General features: G+C 41.3%; 2 protein-coding genes across 2 annotated transcripts; both read left to right on the top strand.

The window, feature by feature from the left end:
* Window positions 1–9,676: 9,676 nt before the first annotated feature.
* On the top strand, window positions 9,677–18,740 carry fh (fumarate hydratase). The gene is made up of 10 exons (XM_062525674.1): window positions 9,677–9,835; window positions 10,322–10,456; window positions 10,566–10,676; window positions 12,220–12,396; window positions 12,503–12,685; window positions 14,321–14,486; window positions 17,158–17,361; window positions 17,797–17,924; window positions 18,277–18,430; window positions 18,555–18,740. The coding sequence occupies exons 1-10, from the start codon at window positions 9,719–9,721 to the stop codon at window positions 18,695–18,697; spliced, it is 1,518 nt and encodes a 505-aa protein (XP_062381658.1). The 5' UTR covers window positions 9,677–9,718; the 3' UTR covers window positions 18,698–18,740.
* Window positions 18,741–21,788: 3,048 nt separating this feature from the next.
* Window positions 21,789–23,468, top strand: grem2b (gremlin 2, DAN family BMP antagonist b). Its single transcript, XM_062526730.1, has 2 exons — window positions 21,789–21,900; window positions 22,948–23,468. Exon 2 carries the CDS (start codon window positions 22,974–22,976, stop codon window positions 23,466–23,468), a length of 495 nt encoding a protein of 164 aa, XP_062382714.1. The 5' UTR covers window positions 21,789–21,900; window positions 22,948–22,973.
* The last annotated feature ends 273 nt before the right edge of the window (window positions 23,469–23,741 follow it).

Here is a 23,741-nt window from a genome sequence, read left to right as displayed (position 1 = left end):
CTTTCCTTAATCTTGTCAAAGTCTGTCAGTGACATGTAGGCTTTAGGTGTGTTTTGGACATGACATGCAATAAACCAATTAGACCCTCGTCTACCATTCCCTTTAAAAGCCAGGCGCTTGAATGGTGTATTGGTATTATGGCGCAATTACCAGGGCGACAGAGCGGTTCAGCCACGATGAAACCGACATGCTCGTGCATGAGGTAAAGGCCCGCCAGCACACCATTTACGAAAGAACGCCACCAAAACTCCCTGAGGTGAAGCAGGCGTGAGAGGAGGTCACAGCGAGCGTGTTCTCGTCTTCTGGCATCATAAGAACAGGCGCACAATGCGTAAACGGTACAATGATGTCAAGAGATGTGGACAGCACAAGCTCGTCGCAAACCGAAAGCATCGTTTGGAGGTGGACTAGGCAATACTGAGGATCTGACGCCAGCGGAGGACCTCGTAGACTCTACCCTAGAAGTCTGCGTCCAACAAGGTCAGTCAATGCTTACTATACAGTGCATACAGGCTTACTATACACAGACTTCTTGTGAAAGGGGTTTTGTTTACTGTAATGATGGAGAGATGCTTCAACATGCTGGAGAGAGAGCTGGTTGGAATCAACTCTCAACTCCCGCCTCAGCCGGATGGATATACTGTTTGCAGTCTCTGGGGCGCATAGCAAATAATCTGGGGAGGCTTGTGGAGGCAGTTGAGCGTGTTGCTCCTGCTGCAACACCACCTCCTTCTCCTTCCACTCGATCTCCTCCATTCACCAGGAGCAAACTGCTCCCTGCTCCTTTTAGACTCTCCTGTACCCGGCTCCAACGAAATGCTCCTCGCCTGTGAACCCAGGGAGGGCAAAGAGGAGGTCATGAGTGAATGCATTTTTCCGCTATGGTTTTTCTATGGTCGTTGAACTATATAACAACCCAATATTTGTAGCTCCATCATTTCTTTGAACAATCACAATGTGAATTCAGGATTATATAGGCCTATACATGGTAGGCCTACAATCTTTTGCTTAGTGTCCAAATAATCAATGAAATGTTCGGGGTTGAAAATACATACAATTATTAGGTTTCTCACTAGGCTACAGATGTGTCAGCTCTTCTGCCAACTGATCCCTCCTCTGCCCTGCTGCTAGTGCATTTGGATTCATTGGCATCGGCACATGCAATTCAGCATCACGTCTTCTAAATGTGACTGTTGATTATTGACTGCTGACTGCTGACCATTGACAATTGACTGCTGACTACTGATTGTTGACTGTTGACTACTGACTGTTGACTATTGACTATTGTTGACCATCATTCTACACCTCCATCACTCTATCCCTCCATCATTCTATACCTCCACCACTCTATGACTATCTCTTCATCATTCTATTCCTCCATCACTCTATAGCTATTTTCAGACAGGTTTTCTGCACATTCTGCGATAATTATTATTGCTTGCCGCATTTCTGACAGTAGCAGACATGAAGCATACAGTCTATGCGAAATGTATATGGCCACCTGTTGTTCACATCTAATGTAGAATTTCCGTCAATTGAGCTTTAGTTCGCTGGGCAGATAATGACGCCTAATAAATGCGGCCGCGCTGTCAGCTGTGGACAGCGGAAGAGTGTCGTTTTTACACCGGTAGTATGGAGGAGGCTATAGCCTTGGCGTATTACCTGCAGTGTGTTAGAGAGATGGAACTGTTCAGTGACATAGGTCATCACTGACAAGTGCGGATTTTTTCCGCGATTGCATTCACATAGCAGCTGTGGCGGCCACATTACGGAAACATGACTAGGTCGTCAGCAGGAAAAGTTCCGGTAGTATAGCCTATGGAAATATTAATTCAGCACAACGAAAAAGTTCTGTGAACATTGCGGAAATACACGTCTGTCTGAAAGCGGCTTATGACTTATGACGCAGAGGATTCCTCCATCATTCTCTATAGTACCTCCATCACTTTCAATTTCAATTTCAAGTTCAACTTAATTTCACTTATAGAGCGCCAAAACATTACACATGTCTCATAGTGCTTTACAGAGTGTTAAACATTCAAAGAGAGCCCATGAGTAACAGGGGCAAGGAAAAAGTCCCTATAATTGGAGATACATATAGGAAGAAACCTCGGACAGATCCACGACTCAAGGGCCCAACCCATCTGCCTAGGGTCAGTTACAGTAGAGTAAAGTCATTTGTAGTATCAGAAAGTTCAAATAGTCCAGTGTAGGGAATAAATTGTCCATCAGTAATTTGGAAAGTAATGGGTCGCTAGGATGCGTGCAGTGGCGCCAGCAGAAAATTGTAACAGGGGTGGCCAGATGAGGCCATTGGAAATGTTAGGGTGGCACCAATCAGCGGGGGTCTGGAATTTTTTTCACATTTTGACTGCTAAACACATGAGCCCTAGGCTGTTGGGCATTTTCACTACCTTTTAGTTAGAAGATCTGGATAGTTTAGTCTATCCAGATCTGGCACAATATAAGGTATTAATACTTGCATTCTTACTACACACATTCTTACATTTTGACGCTTATCTTACCACAGCAAGCTGACAGCTCGACATGACTTTCATATTTGTGTAGGCCTGACTTCCCTGAAAATGGCAATATAAGAACCATGGTGGAGGGATACTTTGGGGCTGAGCAATTTATAGAAATATGTGGTGTGTGCCTTACAGAAATAAATGGCAATTTTTATTTAGTGATGAAAAATTACTTTTTGACACTTTTTGTGCTCCATATTTGTGACACGAGCTGATCTGACCTGACTTGTTTGCGCGGTAGCACACACAACGCGCATACTTTAATAACTTTTTTTTTTAAAGATTATTTTTTGGTTTTTTTTTATGCCTTTATTTGGACAGGACAGTAGAGAGAGCGACAGGAAGTGAGTGGGAGAGAGAGTCGGGGTGGGATCTGGAAAGGACCACGGGGCGGGAATCGAACCCGGGTCGCCAGCGTACGGTGCAGGTGCGCCAGCCAGTTGCGCCACTGCCGGGGCCACTCTATAATAACTTTACTACATTGCAATGTAGTGGTGTAGTCGCCAGCATACCCGTGATGACATGAAACAAACAAATGTACAAAATAACAACATCATGAGACGAGACAAAAGATGACGGGCGGAGTGGCGTAATCGCCAGCGTACCAGTGACAACAACACAACAAACAAATTCACAAAATAACAAGACACAGACAAAAGATGCCGGATGGAGCAGCGTAATCGCCAGCATAGGCTACCCGTGACACCAAGACACACAAGACAGACAAACAAATAAACAAATGTGAAATAAATAATAAAACAAACAAAAAACAGAAAAGTCCACGGCAACTTAGTCCACCGACCGCATCCAAGCAAGCGTCAGTGCGCTGTCTGCGTAGCCTAGCCTACTTGTAATCGCTGGGGCATCAATGGAAAGCTCTGTTTCTCCTCTTTCATCTGATATGCGTGGCATGTCTGTGCGATGGCGGTTTCGCAAGTAATTCAAACAAAAGTAATTGATGCGTGGGTGAGTGCAGAGCAGTATAGACTGTAAATATGATATACTTTGATTTAATTTCATGATTTTTGATCGTACAGACAGTGTCTAGTCTTGTTGGAAAGCCTCACTTCTGCTCTTTTGTTCAATAAAGGTCTCGTCTCCCTGCACCTAAATATCGCGGAGCAATGTAACAGAGAAGAATGGGTGTGCTTTTTGACGCACATCTACATTTTACGTCCATCGGCCAGGGGTAGCCACAGGGGCGGCCAGAGTTTATGTTGTGGTGGCCGCGGCCACCCCTGGCCACCCCTTGCTGGCGCCCCTGGATGCGTTGGCCAGGAATCCGGGCAGGGAACCACAGCAGGCGATGGTAGGGCAGTCAAAGGGATGGCAATGGCGATGGTAGGGCAGTCAGAGGGATGGGACTTCAGGTGTGATGAGGGCCAGGCACAAAGATGGCTGATGACTGGTAATGGTTTATCTCACAGGTGAGGTATAGGGGAAAGGGAAGAGAAATAAAGTGGGTTACCGTAAAACTCCAAACAATAGCCCGGGCTTTTATTTTGCCAAATCGCCAAAATGCACCGGCGTGTATTTGAGACAGGCGTCTATATGAGACAGGCGTTTAATTTAGTGTTGTTAGCTGAGTGTAGGTTTATTGTAGGATTAGAAATAACTACCCAATAGCATAAGCAGTCGGAAAGCATGACAACAGGAGGTTACCACATTATATTACGGTAGGCTACTTTATTTAGCCTATAATTCGAATGTGTTTCACAAATCAGATCATATTAGAATTAGCCTACTATTAGATATGTCTTAAATTATTGGCAGCTTAAAATAGGCCTAACGAAACGATGTGACAGCGGGCTGAACAATTCAAGTTACCATCGAGCCTGTAAACTTGTTGCCCCTGATAACACATCAACAATAAAGAATGAATGCTACTCTGTAAAACAACTGATCCTATTAATTGCTATCACCGTGATCCTCAACTAGGCTAGGCCTACTACAAGTTGATTTGCGAATTCCTCCTCCTCGTCGCTCTCCTCCACTTGCCTGCTTTGCTTGTGCAGCTCCCGATGCGCAGGGCTCTCCCTCTTTGGAGACAGACGTTACAGCTCAGCCATACGCACCCTCTTTGGATCAACCGAGAAATATCTTGCCGCTGCTTCTCCCGAATTTTGTTAGGCAAATTTGACAACTATCAGCTTAAATGTCATTTAAATCAAGTCTTCTTCTTTTCCGCCACGGTATTGAGAGAAATGCGGAGAAACGCGGAGAAACGAGAGAAAGTGAAACTAAACAAAGAAAGTTCGTGATAAAATATGTTGTCTAGTGCACAATTTAAAAAAATGGCATTAATTAAGTAATGCAGGACATAGGCCATTGTCGAAAAAAGTTAAGCATTTGGATCTCTGGCTTTCACCTCCGCAGTCATGCAATTATAAATGTAGTGTGCGCAATCTGCACCTGCTGGCGATCTGACGGGTATAAGAAGAATAAATACAACCCGAAACTAAAAAAAACAGACCAGGCTTCTGTTGGAGACCGGCCTGTAACCCCAAATCTGTAGCCACACCGGGCGTTTAAAAGAGACATGCGTCTATTTGGGACTCGGCTATTGTTTGAAGTTTTACGGTAGTATTACTAGTCATGAGGGTTGGTATTAATAAGCATATTAATGGTGATATAAATTATTACACTATAGAGGGAAAAGGAAAAGGAAAAGTCCAACAAATGGATATTCACTCCCGCTGCTGCCTGCAAACAAACATGACTTGTTTGAATACCATGCCAGACCGTGACCGCCCCAGTGAAACTCTATGTGATCTCATCTACCGTCATCTACCGCCCACCAGGCCAACTAGGTGCTTTCCTGGACAAGATGGACACTCTGCTGTCCTCCATCCCTGAGCAATCCGTCCACCATCCGCTACTCGTCCTCGGTGATATGAACATCCACTTAGACGCTCCAGGTTCAGCGGACTTCGTGGCCCTGACACACTCGTTCGACCTCGAACTGGCTCATAGTCCGCCCACACACAAAGCTGGCAAAGAGCTTGATTTGATCTTCACTCGGAACTGCACCACAGACACCCTCATGGTGACACCTCTCCATCTCTCTGACCATTTCTTCATCCAGTTCAATGTCAGCTCGACAGAACAACCCCCGGCTCCTCAGCTGATGGTCACGTTCTGGGCCATTTCCGTGAATGTATGTGTCAACCACAACAGACAACGCGCTAGGTGGCGCTTTAGAGTCCCTGAGCCACACCCTCGGCCAGAGCTCTGTCGCTGAGTAGCGTTACCAATTCCACACATAGCTGCCAAATTTCAGTTTTAGAGCATGCCAGTTGGTGAAAAAAAGGCAAAACGTGGCCCAGATGGAATTTAATCTTGCTTCAGCGGCCGCACCTCGGTGCTCGGGCCCTAACAATGCCACAGACTCCCCGAAACTTTTCTCAACTTTCAAATCGCTACTCAACCCTCAGCCACCCCCTCCTGCGTACAACCTTGCTCCGGATACCCTTGCCTCATTTTTTACAAACAAAGTGGCGGCAATCAGCAGTCAATTCTCTCTGACAGGCTCAGATGTTACACCCTCTAAACCTATGGCGGCTGCTGGAACATCCTTTTCAACATTCGCGCTTCTCTCCGAGAGTGAGGTAGCTAGACTCCTGACATGCAGCCATCCTACCACGTGTGTGTTGGACCCTATACCTATGAGCCTGCTTCAGTCCATCAGCCCGACCATCACACCAGCTATCACACATGTGATCAATGCCTCCCTAACATCTGGCACGTTCCCAGCAGCGTTTAAAGCAGTCCAGGTTACACCTCTGCTTAAGAAACCTTCACTCAACCCGGCTCAAGTTGATATTGCTGATATGCTTTATCTGTCCTTTCCACCTGATGACCCCTTGGTCTCAACACGAATCTCAGACTGCCTCTCAGAGGCACACCACCTCCAGCTAAACCTCTAAAAAACAGAATTGGCTCCCAGAATCCAGCAATTTGATTGGCTGTTAGAATCCTGCCATTTGATTGGCTCCCAGAATCCTGCAATCTGATTGGCTGTTGCAATCCAGCAATCTGATTGGCTGTTGCAATCCAGCAATCTGATTGGCTCCTAGAATCTGTTGGAAAGGCTGTTGGAATCCTGTAATCTGATTGGCTGTTGGAATCCTACAATCCTACAATCTGATTGGCTGTTGGAATCCTGTCATTTGATTGGCTCCCAGAATCCTGCAATCTGATTGGCTGTTGGAATCCAGCAATCTGATTGGCTGTGAGAATCTTGCAAACTGATTACCTGCCAGAATCCAGCAATTTGATTGGCTGTTGGAATCCTGCAATCTGATTGACTATTGGAATCCAGGAATCTGATTGGCTACCATGGCCATGTACAATCCACCACTAATATGTAGCTAGCAACCAAGTTTCTGCCACTCGCAAAGTACATTTGTTTTCTTTCATGGAAACGGTTGCTATGCTTTCCTGCCTCTCATTGGCTAATTCGATGAGAACGTCTTAGAATCAGTGCAGATAACATTTATGATTGGTTTGCCCCAGTATTCACAGCAGCAGTAACTTAGTGTGGACACAGCGACCGAAGGCAAAGGGAAGAAAAAGTGGAACGGCGAACTGGTTCAGGTCGTTCTTTTTAAAGACCAGTTCGAAAGAACTGATTCGTTCGCGACCGACACACCACTACCTCCGTCATATACTAAATGTTACTATGTTCTGAACATCTGTATTGTACAGCTTGGATGCAACATGACAGATCATTTAAACTTCACAAAGAGTTTGCCAAATTAATATTCAAGTGTGATACGGTCAATAAATTGGAACTACTTCATAGGTGTGCAAATAACATACGGTTAATGCACCCCCTTTTAGAATGCAGGACAATCGGGAATTCAACCAAGCAGTGGAATAAGTGGTTCTAAAAAGCTCCAACAAAATGTTTGTCAAGTGCAAAATAAAATGATGCTATGTTTAGAGCAGGGATGACTTTCATGACTAAGAGGGCCACATTTTTTTTATCATCACCATCAAAGGATCAGATATGGCCGCGCACTTCCACTAATCTGACATGAAGTCAACCAAGCTGTGGAATAATTAAGCAATATAGCACGAGTGAGAGTGGGGTTGGTAAAGGATAGATAGATAGATACAGTAGATAGATAGATAGATAGATAGATAGATAGATAGATAGATAGATAGATATACTTTAATCATCCCAAAGGGACATTCTGTTGTTTCAGCAGCCTTACAAAAAACACAATCAACCATCACATACTGTACACATGTAAGACACAACAGACATGGTTTCCACCACAAGACATAGCCAGAAGTAGTTGTCATAGGCATAAAAGATAAAAGATAGAAGAATGGCCTATAGAAACAGAAACAAGACCCTTCCCAACAAGTTAAAGTTAAAGTGCAATTGCATCAAGACTAAAAACCAGTGTCCTTAAAAGATTAATCTTCAATATTAATCTTCCCTCTCTGCTCATGGGGGAGTCATTATAAAGTGCTATTGCAGTGGGTAGGAAAGTCCTTCTATATCCGTCCTTGCTACAATTGAGTTGGCGAAATCTCCCACTGAAGACGCTTTGTTGCATTAGTGTTCTGTATAGGGGATGTGATTGTCCATAATTTGTATCAGTTTCTGTAACATCCTCCTCTCCACCACCACTTCCAGTGGCTCCAGAGTAGACCCCACCGAGCCAGCCCTTCTAATCAGCTTGTTCAGTCTGTTAGAATCACTGGCCCTGATGCTGCTACCCCAGCAGATGATGGCAAAGAAAATTGCACTAGCCAGCACACTGATAAAACATCTCCACATCAAAGGATAGTCCCACGAGGCCGGAGGAGCTTGGATGCAACGTGACAGTTTGTTTTAACTTCACAACTTCACATTGCAAAGCGGAGTGATTTATTACTATCTGTGCAAAGTCATGGAACGTTTCTAGGCCAATCAGAAACAAATAAATAGTTCCATCGAACCCAATTGTTGTATAAGTTAATATACTGTACGTGTTGCATTTTCATGCACTGGTAATTTCCTCGAAATTACATGTTCTAGTTTTTTATACTGCCCTTTCTTATACTACAGTGGGTGGTTTGTGCTTCTCAGTATTAATAGGAAAATTATTAGAGCTTTAATTCCAGACTGACATTGTTACTATTCCCTATGTTATTTCATAAATGGTTAGTAGATAATATTCCTTGGAAGAAAGTGTGGTCCTTACTGTACTTTTCGAATAACTATGTTACTAATAAAGTGAGAGGTTCTGTTTAGGCCTAAACTAATAAACAGGTTTTAACCAGCAAAATCCTTTCTTCAAAGATACAAACAGGATATTGAGTCTAACTGCTCATTTTGTAATGGCACTGATGAAAATGTGTCATATCTTTTTTGGAATTGTTCCCATACAGTAAAATCGTGGTCAGAGTTCCTAAAATTAATTCATGCCGTATCAATCCCAGATTTTTCATTTTGCTTTAAGGATGTTTTCATTAGTATGTTTAACTTTGAAATTGAATATGTAGGTAAACACTCTGTATGTGTAATACTTCCACAGGAGCAATTTCAGTGGTTTTAAACCAATAATTTCTGGTTTTATGACTGAGTTAGAAATTAATTTGATGCAATTAAGTATTCAAAAACACTAAGGCAGTAAGAAATGGTTCTTTATGAGTGTAACTTCAAAGGTTTATTAATGTTCTCTCTATCTGCCTACCAGCCTGTCCACTAGGCCTTTGACTGTGTCTGTACTAGCCTACCCCTGTTGTTGTGTTGTGAGAATGCAGTCTAGAATACTGCTGAATGCAGCCATACTGTCCAGCTCTATACAGTCTATATGTGTGAGTTGTTTGACTATAATAATGAAATGTATTTAAATAATAATAATAATAATAATAATAATAATAATAATAATAATAACCATTTGTCCTCATGAAATGGACCACACTACCTTGTTCTACCAGGAGTCTTAAACATTGCCGGTTGCAAGCTGGTTGCTGTTTGACATGGCCTATTTTTTACAGTCTATGGTCATGGCCCTTGCTTCTATGCTTCCAGCTGTCATGAATTGGTGTTACCTTGATCTTCTACCCCGTCACATGCAGCCGCGGAAGAACCTGATACTATACATTCCCACCCCCTCACAGAGCCATGCTGTTGGTGTTCTTTGGTTCCGCCCTTCCAGCACTGGATGTGTGTTTGCTGAGCCAGCGCCATGTATCGGTCTGTGAGGAACCTCCAGCGATTTAACAACCTCCTGCGTCTGCAGAGTGGCGTTGGTGTCATTCACGGCGCCCCAGCGGTTGGAGTGATACATATTTATTCACGAATGGTATGAGTTTTTAATTCGTTGACAAATATCGTTAACGTTACTGTATGAGATTGTCTAATGACCTTTTCTAAGCAATCGCTAACCTAGCTAACAAGGCAGTCTAATAGCAGTCTATATTAGCAAGTAGCTGAGTAGATCTATCTTAGTTTACAAGCCATAACGCCAAATGACTGCGGCAGTGTTTGAGTAACTTAGATGTTAGATGTGTGGAATAGAATTGAAAATAATCGTTTAGCGAAACGTAAAAGCCAGTTGGACTACCTCAACAGTTGTTGGGCAAGGTCAAATCAGACTCCTGGTTAAGTTGCTAACGTAAAGAATACGCTGTCATGAATCTGGAAAAGGCTAGCTAGCTAGCTTTAAGCTTGATGTAACGGTACTGCTAGTTCTACTATTTATAGCCTGCATTCTGAGTCTCCAAAAGACCCTAGGCCTACTGTACAGTATATGTGCAAATGTCTGAAAATCACCATTTATTTTGCCCAGGCAAGTTCAGAATCCTTCAGACTCGAACGTGACACGTTCGGGGAGCTGAAGGTACCAAGTGACAAGTACTATGGAGCTCAGACTGTCAGATCCACCATGAATTTCAAAATCGGTGGTGTGACTGAGAGAATGCCTGTAAGTCATTGAAAATGTCCCTTGATGAGTCATACATTGTTTTTCTGAAAAGTGTACAGGGCTACAATAAGTGGTGCAATAAAGTATGTACAATCTATTTAATTTCCAGATTCCGGTTATCAGAGCATTTGGGATTCTGAAGAGAGCTGCTGCAGAGGTTAACACAGACTATGGTTTGGATCCAAAGATTGCTGAGGCAATTGTCAAAGCTGCTGATGAGGTACTGAGAGATAAGTTACATGACGTTCTTAAAGGGGCAATGTACCGTTCAAATGAAGGGTTGTTCAGCTTTTTGAGCTCAACAACAACCATGCAGATTACAACCATCTCTCTTGAGCTCATGAAACAGTTTGATTGCAATGGCTTTGTCCAAGCCACCTTGTTTGTTTTTCAGAGCAGAGCAGAGGCTGTATATGAACACTGGAGTATTATTTGAAAGCTACAGACATAGAACAGACAGCAAGAGGACTAAAAGGCAGAATTAGCTGAATTTGACACTAGGCGTTTTTCCACCGACAGCAAACCCGTTCTTGAATGGGTTCTGTTCGGAATTCTTTGAACTGTGGTGCTATCGTGAACCAGCCCGCATTTCCACCAGTTTTGAACTGAACCAAGGTTGTGCAACAAAAGATGCATTAAAGGTAAACTATGCAGGATTGGCGATTTCATCGCCGGTTTCGCTTTCACTTTTTATTTTCGCTCGTTTTATGCTTGCATATTTCTCTGCAAAGCTTCCCCTACCAGCTTTAGCGTGTATATTTGACAAAACTCCTCAATCGGGCAGTCTGAAGTGCCTTTTCATGAGACTTTACATGACACTTCCTGGAGTAGAGCATGGGTGCGTGCCCGGTGTCTCCTGAAGTTGCAAGTGTGGTTTTACCGCTACAGACCACTAGAGCGGCCAAAAAAAACACCGTTCGACCGGTTATGACTCATTTAAAGGTATACTATGCAGGATTGGCGATTTCGTCGCCGGTTTCGCTTTCACTTTTCATTTTCGCTCGTTTTATGCTTGCATATTTCTCTGCAGAGCTTCCCCTACAGCTTTAGCGTGTATATTTGACAAAACTCCTCAATCGGTCAGTCTGCCGTGCCTTTTCATGACACTTTACATGACACTTCCTGGAGTAGAGCATGGGTGCGTGCCCGGTGTCTCCTGAAGTTGCAAGTGTGGTTTTACCGCTACAGACCACTAGAGCGGCCAAAAAAGACACCGTTCGACTGGTAATGACCCATTTAATCATATATAACAGTATGGAACGAATTGATTAACTGAAAAACGTTGCATAGTATACCTTTAATCATATATAACAGTATGGAACGAATTGATTAACTGAAAAATGTTGCATAGTATACCTTTAACGGGACAATGATGTGACCGTTGGCCTGTGAAAATGGCAGAAATTAGCAGTGTAAAATGCTACAGTTGATAAGGAGGGAAAACCCATGGCTTCTCCCCATTGAACAGTAAAGTGACACGGCCACTGTGGTTCGCAGGGGAAAAAACAACTATTTTCTGGTTCAAGCGCTGAACCAAAGTGCCATGTCCCGAACTGATTTTTGCTTGGTTGAAATGCTCTGACCAGTTCAAATGTTGGTTTGCGAACAGGAACAGAGCTCGTTCTCTGTCGGTGGAAAAGACCTGTAGGTGTAGTCAGACATAATCTTGGCTAAATGATGGGGAAGGGGAGCAGCAATGTTGGTCACTTGATACTTGATACGGTATGATGTTTTCCCTCAATATATGACTTTGCGCTGTTTAGGTAACTGCTGGAAAACTGGATGACCACTTTCCTCTAGTGGTGTGGCAGACAGGATCAGGCACTCAGACTAACATGAACGTCAATGAGGTGATTAGCAACAGAGCCATTGAGATCCTTGGAGGAAAGCTGGGCAGTAAGGATCCTGTCCACCCCAATGATCATGTCAACAAAAGTCAGGTATGTTTTCAACTGATAAGTACTATCTCTAAGTTAATCACAAAAATCAAGTGTTCAAAGGAAGGTGAAATATTTAGTGGAGAATGTTTTTTTTTTTGATTTCCAGAGCTCCAATGATACGTTTCCAACGGCCATGCACATTGCTGCAGCCAGAGAGGTCCATGAGATTGTCCTTCCTGGGCTTCAAACGCTTCATGACGCCCTGGCTGCCAAAGCTGTAGAGTTCAAAGATATAATAAAGATTGGACGCACACACACACAGGATGCTGTTCCTCTCTCCCTTGGACAGGTACAGAATCTCATACACCCATGTCTGCTTTTTGTCTTGACACAGTTTCATAAAACCCTTTATTGTTTATTTAACAGTGTATTTCAACAGGGTTCCCACAGGTCATGGACTTTCTGAAATATCAATATCAAATATCATGGAATTTTAGAATGTCTATGCCAGACATGGAAAGTCAGGGAATTTTGTTTGTTTAATTTCCAACATTTAGTTGCCATTTATCAATTTTTAATTACATGCTTCCAGTAATACTGGCTCTGTATTTCTGGTCAACATTTTTTAGTCAGTGTAAGTCAGGAAAATCTAATTTAATTTAGTGGGAACCATGTTTGAAGACTATGCACAACCACCCTCAATTGATATTTATTTTAAAATTGTGAGTTGGGAGGGTATCTTAGGGGTTACACAGTCAGATAACTTTGAAAAAAGAGAAGGGATTGCACTCCTCTTGGGAAATTTTAATGATTAATCCAACTCAAGCAAAAGTGTCCAGTAATGTGGTTGCACAGTCATGCTCATGCTATGGGTCCTTGTTAATATTATAATATTATGGAGTGTAAAGGATACGGTGTGTTTTAAACTAGGGGTTTAACAATGCACATCACAACTTGGTACGTACCTTGGTATTTAAGTCACGGTTTGGTTAATTTTCGGCACAGTAACCTGTAAATGCTGCTAACACTCACTGACAATATTCCTGATACTCAACATATAAGCAGGAATAGTATTTTGAAAAATTGAAAATTTTTTGTGTGAGAAAATGGTCTGCATGAAAAAAGCCTCCTGCTGATTGCTGTTTAAGCAACATTCAGTACACATCTGAATAAGTACATTCAGTACACATCTGTATTGAAACTAGCTTCCTATACCTAAATGGTTCAGTCAAAAAACGTGTACCTTTACACCCCTAGTTTAAACTGAAGTATTTGAGATTTGGGGATTTAAGTTCATAAGATTTCTGCAGTTTACTAAGGGGTATCAATTTGAAATAGGGAGGATACATCAGTAAATGTAGCTCACAAAATATGAATTTGTGAATGTTTTTTTGCTAGAGAATGATGCAAATGTAGTCTGTAGGCCAGTAGTTTGAACAGAGGGATATGCCTTTTTTAAGGAAAGGATCTGGTGTAATTGGAGTTAATTGGGAAGAGTATGTCTTCAATGAGTAACTATTATGTGGAACGATTTCTTTTTGCTGTCAGCCATGTGACTTCATTGATTTAATTTAAGACAGTATTTCACTATTTCAAACCATGCAAACTAAGGTTACTAGGAGTTTGCAAATAATTATGGCATCAATCAAGCAATCAATAAAAGACATTTATATAAAAAGTAACATTAAGTAGGAATCCCCTTTCCTCAATTTTCAATGTACTGTATTCTCGTTTAGAGCTAAGTTGGTACCCAATTTGTCTAAAACCAATGAAAAGGGTCATGCGCCTTTCCATGTCAACAGTGCTGCATAGTGCAGTTGTAGTGGCCATGCATCGGTAATGTCAGAGATTCCGCATTACAAGTCAATGTAGTGTCAAAATGAGGATGGATGATTTTAATTTGAATTCAATTGATTCATTTGGTTTCCTAGGTATCCCATCAGACCACTGGTGCTGATCTGAGATGTGCTTGTCTGTCATACAGGAGTTTGGTGGTTATGTTCAACAAGTGAAGTACAGCATACAGCGGGTCAAGGCAGCCATGCCTAGAGTGTATGAGTTGGCAGCTGGAGGAACCGCAGTGGGCACTGGCCTAAACACACGTATTGGTTTTGCTGAGAAGGTTGCCGAAAAAGTATCTGCTCTCACAGGTAAGCAGGAGAGAGAGAGTACATCGATTAACACCAAATAATGGATCTAGAGCTGAATTAGGACAATTTCCATTAATAATAAAAATTCAAAAAAGAGCAATTACATTTTATAATCACCTCAAGTCCAGTGACCCAAATTCTTAAAAATATCAAGCCCTTTGGTGTCAAGAGCAGAATATTACAAAGAGTGCCCTCAGCCAATTAATAATACATTTAAATTCTAACACCAATTCAAATATCAATACAATAAACCACAAGAAAATCATGACACAACAAAAAGAAAAGTACATACATCATTGGAAAAACACAATTAAAACTCAAAGTAAAATGGAAATATACCAATCATTAGAAAGATATTATAAAATAGAATATTTATACATTATGAAAGACCCACAGATCCGAAAACCAGTCACTGGGTACAGACTCAAGTCCCTTTCCCACATGAGCGAGACATCCGGATGTCAAACGGATATCAAACGGGTGGCTGTATGTGGGAACGCAAAACTCGGGTATTTTCTTACCCGGAAATCACCCTACTAGCCCCCTAGTACTACTTCTAGATGTTACCCGGGTGCGCTTAGGTGGGAACGCAGCCGGCGCAGTTCTGGGTAGAGATGGGGGGCGTACCGATGACGTATAGAAATGCGCCCTTGCAGCCTGCTTGCAGCACGAGGCAGAAAGTACAAATTGCCATGGTAACGTTAAACATTGCCCTACGAGTATGAACACAGACGAGAACACCGGAGTACAGAAAACAGTGACATTTTGTTGTGTACGTACAATAAAATTTTAAACTGCAATCACGTTGTTGTGGCTTGTTGCGGGACAGGCAGGATTATCCTTGCAAACGTGAATAGCTTGAAGTGTTGTCGATTAGCTTGCAACTAGCAACTGTTACTGACTGCTAGCTGTTTATTACAGTGGTTAGCAAAAACAGCTAATAGTTAACGTCACTGTTATTTAGCATTGTTGCTTTTTGTAGGAGTTGGGAAGGAGCCTCAGACCTCTGTGTGCTGTTTATATATTTTCCAGGTGTGTCATTATTTTCTATTCATTTGTTGTGTTGGATGTTTATACCAGAGAGGGTTGAAGTAGAGCTTTGTTTAGGCTACTGTGGTCCTGGCGTTAGCTATTTTTTCCTCTATGCTAGCTCCCGCTGACTAGCGAGCTAACTACTTCTGTTGTTTCATGATGTTTTGGATCTGATGTAAGTTCGCATCATCCAGGCAACACAGCACAACAACGCATTTATTTAGCGTCATCTCCTTCGCCCTGCAAGTGTTGACATTGCCCCACCCCTCGCGGCTCCTACTCGGGTCTAGTGTGAACACAATTACCCGTATCTCACTCGGACATTAGACTCATGTGGGAAACGTCCGTGTCGTGCCTCTACCCGGGTAAATATCTCCGGGTAACTTCTAGAAGTTATGTGGGAAAGGGACTTCAGTGACCACACACTAGCCATAGAAAGAGGCCGCCACAAACAAACATGGCAACCAAAAGAGGAGAGAGTATGCACATGCTGCACACAAGAAATTGAAAATGAAAAACATTTTCTTTTATATTGTAAACAATTAGAAAAGATTAGATCAAAATATTTCCCAAAATTTGAAAAACTAATCCCACATTTTAGAAATTTAAATAATGACATCAAAATTAAATACATATTAGGAGAATACCCGACATTACAAACACTAGCGGCACGATATGTGACAGAATGCCATAAAGCAAGAGACAGCCACTGGGCAAGCCACTAAGTTTTTATTATTATTATTATTTTTTTTTTTTGTGTGTGTGTGTGTGTATAAGTGAAAGTGTCCTAATGTTCTATTATTTTATTATTATTATTCTCCATAGTCCATGTCAATTGTTGTTATAATTAATGTCTAATTATTTGATGTAATTACTGCTTTGGCAACACTTAGTCATGCCAATAAAGCTCTATGAATTGAGAGAGAGAGAGAGAGAGAGAGAGAATTTGTTTATTTTGTTAAGATATATTGTAAAATGGCCTGGACAGATTTGTCGGTATCCCCAAAGAGATTCTAAGTCATTGTATTATAGTGATGATTCCAACAAACTTTCACCTCAATCAGTATCACAGATGTATTCAATCTCACATTCAGTCATTCACCCTATTTTAATAGAAAAAAAATAGTCACTCTGCCGTTTTGTATTAATGAACACGGAACATGGGGAGAGAGTTTTCAGTGGAAATCAGAAAGATAGTTATAGACATGCAAGTCACAGATAAAAGCTTGATTGAAAACCACATTCAAGTAATTTGATGTACCTGTGACTTCAGTTCCAAGTATTGTGAAGAGGTTTTAAGGTCCATGGGATAGTTAACCTCCTTGGTGGTTGTAAGAGGAACATTGACTCTAGACTGCACAGAAGGATGGTATCAGTGCAGAGCATAAAGAAATATTATGGGATAGTGACACAGAACACACAACTAAAGAATGACTCGAAAAAGAAAATCTCGATTTGAATGATCTCTGGGATACAGAAACTGCAGATGCAGAAGTCTCATTGACAACTACAGAAATTGTGTGTTGGCAGTGATTCCTTCTACAGGCTGTGCATGCAACACAATAATGTCAGAATGTAAATAGCAAATGAAGATACACGTAAACTAACTGAAGGTTTTGGTTCATTTCTGAATGGTCAGGTCTGCCATTTGTGACTGCGGAGAACAAATTTGAAGCACTGGCTGCCCATGATGCCCTGGTGGAATTAAGCGGAGCCCTAAACACTGTTGCCGTCAGTATGATGAAGATTGCCAATGACATCCGCTTCCTGGGATCAGGTCCACGTTCTGGTCTGGGCGAACTTGTCCTGCCAGAGAATGAGCCAGGCAGCAGCATCATGCCTGGTAAGTCAAGGATGGCTAAAAAGAAAGTCTGAAATAGAGATGCACCTATATGGAATTTCAGGAGCAATAACAATGACCTATATATTTTGGTTTGTTGTAGCTGATAATTATACAATAACTGATACTATTACTCTTGCATTTGTGAAAAGTGAAGGTAACAGTATTTTATAAGCAGCATTTAATCGTAATCATTTTACTTAAGCCAAAGATGGACAGCACTCATTATAGGCCTGTCCATGGAACAGCTGCAAAACTAGTCAACAAAATAGCAGTCTTGTTATAAAGATGGTGTGGCTCCTTTTGAGGTGAATGTGACATCAGTGAGTGAGTGTTACTAGCACAGAGATGATGAACACAGAAATCAGAAGCTTGAAAAAGCTTTTTTAGAAAAAAGCATTGTGTCATGAGGTTCAATTTATGCTTCTTCTCTCTCAGGCAAAGTGAATCCTACTCAGTGCGAGGCCATGACTATGGTGGCAGCTCAAATAATGGGAAATCATGTGGCTGTCACTATTGGAGGCAGCAATGGACACTTTGAACTGAATGTCTTCAAACCAATGATCGTAAGTGTGAAGAATCTTATTATTATTCAGGGTTGGAGTAGATTGTGTGTAGACTGTATGTAGATTGTATTTCTCAGATGGGCTCATTATTGCTCCCACTCTAGATTATGCCTGATTCTAGTCCTTGATTATTCTTGGCTGAATCGTGTTCAATGCCATTTTAAAATCCAACATAAACATACACTTCGAACGCATTTCGTTCTATAGTAATGCGCTACCACAACTTACACAAAAGTTACAGTAGCTGTGTCTTGATGTTGCTGGGCAACCATTCAAATAAAGGAAATGATGATAAGATGATGTTTTTCTCAGCTATTGACTAAATTGTCTTAACCCCCCCCCCCCGAACCAGATAAAAAATGTGCTGAACTCTGCAAGGCTGCTGGGAGATGCGTCCGTCTCTTTTACAAACAACTGCGTGGTTGGCATTGCACCAAATACGGAGAGAATTAATAAGCTGATGAATGAATCCTTGATGTTGGTGACTGCGCTTAATCCACACATCGGTATGTGCACATATCACAGAGAAACAGTGTTTATAAGCTAAGAAACTCAAGGTTGAACCTTTTATATCCTGTATATCCTGTAATGACAATACACTACTAATGTTAGCATGTACTTTTTTCACAGGTTACGACAAAGCTGCCAAAATTGCTAAGACTGCTCACAAAGATGGCTCAACTCTTAAAGCCACAGCAATCAAGCTGGGCTATTTAACAGAGGAGGAATTTGACAAGTGGGTGAGGCCTCAGGATATGCTTGGGCCTAAATGAAAGAATTATATGTAAAATAAAGATGTTTTTGATTAATATGTGATCGTTGTGTTTTCTTTGACTTCATTCTTAGTTATATCTTTTAGCACCACGATCCGTCAGTATGAGTCTTCTTTTTAAATGTAGATTTACATTCATTCATTTAGCAAACTCTTTCTCCTAAGGACTTACATTGTCAATTACATTTTAAGGGTATTTTTACATTGTCCTCGGAGCAACTCAGGTTTTAGATGAATTCACGTCAGCAGTTCTCGGGTATCATTTGTTTTCCTTGCTCTATACGTCCTATTTGAAAGGGATTGATTGATATCTACTGTATTTATACCACTCTCTTGCCCTATAACTATTAGTCTTAGTTTATGATTTTTTTTTTTTTTTTTTTTCGTATTGTGTTTACATCCAGAATATGCAATGTGAGTTAGAAGTAAAAACGATATCTGCAGCTTAATAAATTTCCTTTTTTATTGTCAATTGTCAAGGAACAAGGCCTGGTGGGAATGGGGAAATGTGTTTAGTTTACCCAATGATCTTAATCATTCGTGTCATTCGTGATTACTTTATGTTGTGAAGCTACTTCCATGCAATCAGCAATTTGTTAGCGTAAAAGTGGCTCACAGAAGAGACAACAAAGATGAGAACTGGAGGAGACTAAGTCCAAATGAATGAAATTGAAAGAAAAGTTGTTTTATGCTAGTTTAATGCTAGTGTAATTACAATAAGTAAGGGATAATGTATAGAACGCCGGTCATTATCGGAATTTTTTTTTCAATTTTTCAATTTAATGTCGCTTATAGAGCGCCAATACATTACACATGTCTCAAGGCGCTTTACAGAGTGTTAGACATTCAAAGAGAGCCCATGAGTAACAGGGGCAAGGAAAAACTCCCTAGAATTGGAGATACATATAGGAAGAAACCTCAGACAGACCCACGACTCAAGGGCCCAACCCATCTGCCTTGGGTCAGTTACAGTACAGTCATTTGTAGTTTGAAAGTTACAATGAGAATGAACGTTCAAATAGTCCAGTGTAGGGAATAAATTGTCCATTAGTAATCCATTAGTTATTTCGGAAGGTGATGGGTCGCTGAGATCCGAGGGCCAAAGATTCGGGCAGGGAACCACAGCAGGCGATGGTAGGGCAGTCATAGGGATGTGACTTCAGGTGTGATGAGGGACAGGCACAGAGATGGTTGATGGCTGGTAATGGTTTACCTCACAGGTGAGGTATAGGGGAAAGGGAAGAGAAATAGAGTGTGTTAGTATTACTGTAAGTCATATTAAGTATTAATAAGTATATCAATGGTGATATAAATGGTTATACTATAGAGGGTTTACAAAACGCTTTTACACACCTCTTTTGTGGGGACAGGTGCGTAGGAATAGGTTACCCAGTTAAACCCGAAGAGGCATCCCGCACATCGTCCACCACGCATGCAAACATCCACCCATCCACCACGCACGCAACATCCACCCACCCACAATGCCCCCCCCAATGCCTCCCCCCCAGGCGAACCCACACACCACCCCTGAACCGCGCGTCGGAGCAGCACGGCTGAGCATGGCCAGCCAGAGTCCGCCCACAGGCGGCGCCACCCATCCGCACAATTCCCGACAGGATGAACAGAGTCCCGACGCGAGAAGATTGGGCAAAATATTCCCCTATCTAGGTGTGCAGAACTAATAGAGACATATCCAAACAGATTGATGGCTGTAATGACAGCAAGAGGAAGCTTTACAAAGTTCAGGGGTATCAATCATATTCAATCAGGGGTATGATGACGACTTTTATTCTAGTTTTCAATTTTGTATTAAATTTCAGAACTGTTGTCTTTTTTCATTATTTTGATGTTGTACAGCTAAATTTGTAAATAAAACTGGAAAAAGTTTTATTTTTTATTTTAAATGGAAAAAAAGTAACTATTTCAAAGGGGTATGATGACTTTCTATAGGCACTGTATAAAGATGCAAGACCCTGCTTTCAGAGGTCTGTCCCTGGTGATGTAGGCTATACATGATATAGAAAAATCTGTCCATATACATTCAAATATTATATTTCTGTTGCGTAGCTGGGAATATCATGAACGTAAATGGCATAGTTTCATCTACGGACGTAAATGGACATTTTATGGTCAATATTACACTGATGGGAACATGAAAGATGTCAATTCCTCTAGGCCTCTAGGCCTTCGTGTTGTTTTAGGTGTTATGAAATAGGTAAGTTATTAGGCCCACGTTTTTTTTTTTTACTTTCCTAGGAAGGTATAGTTCTCATTAGCAGTTTCATGTCAACCATGAAACATTAAGCTGTGTCCAGTCTTTAAGTCAAATTCATTGAATTTGGACCTGAGAATACTTGGCAGCAATACCATACCATTACCACAAGGAAATGATCTTACGTCAGGTTGGAGATAAGCACTTTTCAAAGACATTTTTTTTTGTTAGAAATCTGAGCGTTGGCATGGATTCAAGCGTATGCACGGTCTAAGATTAAATCTGTGCGTAAGAACATTTTATAAATGAGGCCCCAGGTGCAAGTTTGGTGAAACATGCATGTCCATATTCCCACTGCACAATATGCTGTGGTTACAGTACACGTCATGTGTATCATAGGCTTGTGTACACCTGTGTGTGTGTGTGTAAATGTCTACAAGCCATGCCAATCCAGGTGCTGAACAGAAATATGTCAGACAAATGTCGCCATACAACATTCTGCTCCCAAACTGATTTAATGTTTTTTAACCTCCACATAATGATGTTTCGAGCCCAAGCCCTTCTCAGATATGGTCAAATAAAAACATTAAATCAGTTTGGTAGCAGCATATAGTGCAGAATCTATACTTTATCATCAGTGTGTCTGTGTATGTATGTTTGTGTGTGGGTGCCTGTGTGTGTGTGTGTCTGTGTGTCTGTGCCTATCTGTGTGTGTGTGTGTGTGTGTGTGTGTGTGTGTGTGTGTGTTTCAGATAGTTCCATTGTGTGTGTGTGTGTGTGTGTGTGAGTTACTTCATGCAACCACTAGAGGGGAGCCACATACTAAAGGGAGATGGCGATGTCAAAGCACACCCGCTCTAGTCCAGACCTGGGGAGGCAGCTTGATGGGACCAGAGAGTCACACTGCAAGAGTATGAACATAGAATCTTCTGGACCTCTTCTGGAATAGTTTCATCCAAAACACCTTGGGGCCTGAACAACTTTCTCCACAGGTAAAATACCCTCCAGTATCTCTTCATAATATTGCATACACTACCTGAAAAAAAAACTACAACTTACAAAAGATTAAGATTTATTATTTAGATTCTCGTTTAATTCTGAGCTGATTAATGTTCTGATTTGATTTATTTTCATTTACTATTTCAGTACTGACTGGCTTGACAGCTAAAGCCTACTTATGTTACTCTTATAGAATGACAACTCACGCAGCATATATATGACTGTTTAGATACGCAGTTGGCTATTAAGCAGATGGAAAATAGCAAAATAGTTTTGTTCAGAAGTTGATAGTAGTTACGGTATGTGTGTTTGAGATCTCAGTCTCTGCAGTTTGAGTATAGAAAAGGGTTAATGATCCGATTAATTATTTCTCACTGAACTGGTGACTGCTCCACCTAGCACTGTTAGCTTCTGTAGTAAAGAGGATTTGGGAGAAGGAAAACATGTGTTTTACTATTCTGTGTTTATCAACTGTACATCATTTGTATTGAATTAAGTGAGAAACTGAAGCTGAACTTTCAATTTATTTGGTAATTCACTAGAGGTAGTCAGTTACAATATATTTGAATATACAAATGCAAGAATCATTTGATTGAAATTGAAATCCACACAGCTCATCTCTCACTGATATACTGCAATCATACAATGACGTCTAATAAGAAAACCAGATGACATGGTAATGAACATTTTACAGACTGGCTCAAACTCTTTAAGCTTTTCACAGGTCATGTCAAACAAGCTACAGTAAGTTTGGTGCATGTAAACATGTAAGCATGTAATTGTTGTGTATTTCTTTATTGTTTTGTATTTCTTTATTTATTTTTGCTTCAATCTGAATGAATTCTAATTTCAAATGCCAAAGCTCGCCAATTGCTTCCATTATTTCTGTCCCAGAGCTCCTTGCAGGGAGCACCATGCAAGATGCAGATTTGCATTTGTGTTCAGACTTGAGGCAATTAGATACATTATTCATTATTTTGTAGTGTAAGTACTTATGTCAATGCATATCAATCCATTCTTTTCCCTCGTTTGATTTACAGAAGGACTCCCAATAATTCTGCCAAAGATGAACTGTAGAGTTCTATTGGTTGTGGTCTTCTGCTTAACAGCCACAGGCTCACACACAAACCAACCACAAGGCTCCATTCCCTCACTCTACAAGACTCATGGCAACACATCCAGACGCCAGGCTCTTCGCAGCAAACAGGACCTTCTGGCCTCTAGTCAGGAGGCATTAGTGGTGACTGAGCGCAAGTACTTGAAAAATGACTGGTGTAAGACGCAGTCCCTACGGCAGACTGTGAGCGAGGAGGGCTGTTTGAGCCGCACTGTGATCAATCGTTTTTGCTACGGCCAATGCAACTCTTTTTACATCCCACGTCATATCAAGGACCAGGACTCTTTCCAGAGCTGTGCTTTTTGCCAGCCACAGAAGTTCACCATGCTCACAGTTGAACTGGACTGCCCTGAACTGCAGCCAGCCTTCCGTCATCGGAAGATTCAGCGAGTCAAACAGTGCAGATGTGTCTCCATCAACCCAAGAAAGTCCAGTGAGCGGTGAAGAGAATTTACTATGATATCCAAAAGACCTTGAACTAAATCTCTGATTAGACAATGCAAAACATGTAATCTCTAGCTATAACTACACATCTTCTCACTACAACATCAAAGTGAAAGTCATACTTAACCTCATCTCAGCATTTGGAGCTGAAAAGGATGGAAAACATATTAACACAAACAAAATTCGTCTTGTTCTGGGAAAGTGACACTGGCATACAGACTTTAATAATAATAATAATAATAATAATAATAATAATAAAAAACAAGGCAAAAT

The sequence above is a fragment of the Sardina pilchardus genome, chromosome 22, assembly GCF_963854185.1.
Source record: "Sardina pilchardus chromosome 22, fSarPil1.1, whole genome shotgun sequence".
Classification (NCBI taxonomy): domain Eukaryota; kingdom Metazoa; phylum Chordata; class Actinopteri; order Clupeiformes; family Clupeidae; genus Sardina; species Sardina pilchardus.
This window is presented reverse-complemented; position numbering and strand designations above follow the sequence as displayed.

Excerpts from the sequence above, each read along its gene's own strand:
- grem2b (XM_062526730.1), top strand. The coding sequence starts at position 22,974 with ATGAACTGTAGAGTTCTATTGGTTGTGGTCTTCTGCTTAACAGCCACA.
- fh (XM_062525674.1), top strand. The coding sequence starts at position 9,719 with ATGTATCGGTCTGTGAGGAACCTCCAGCGATTTAACAACCTCCTGCGT. Across the intron at positions 14,487-17,157 it reads AAAAGTATCTGCTCTCACAG|GTCTGCCATTTGTGACTGCG; the intron begins GTAAGCAGGAGA and ends CTGAATGGTCAG. Across the intron at positions 18,431-18,554 it reads TGCGCTTAATCCACACATCG|GTTACGACAAAGCTGCCAAA; the intron begins GTATGTGCACAT and ends CTTTTTTCACAG.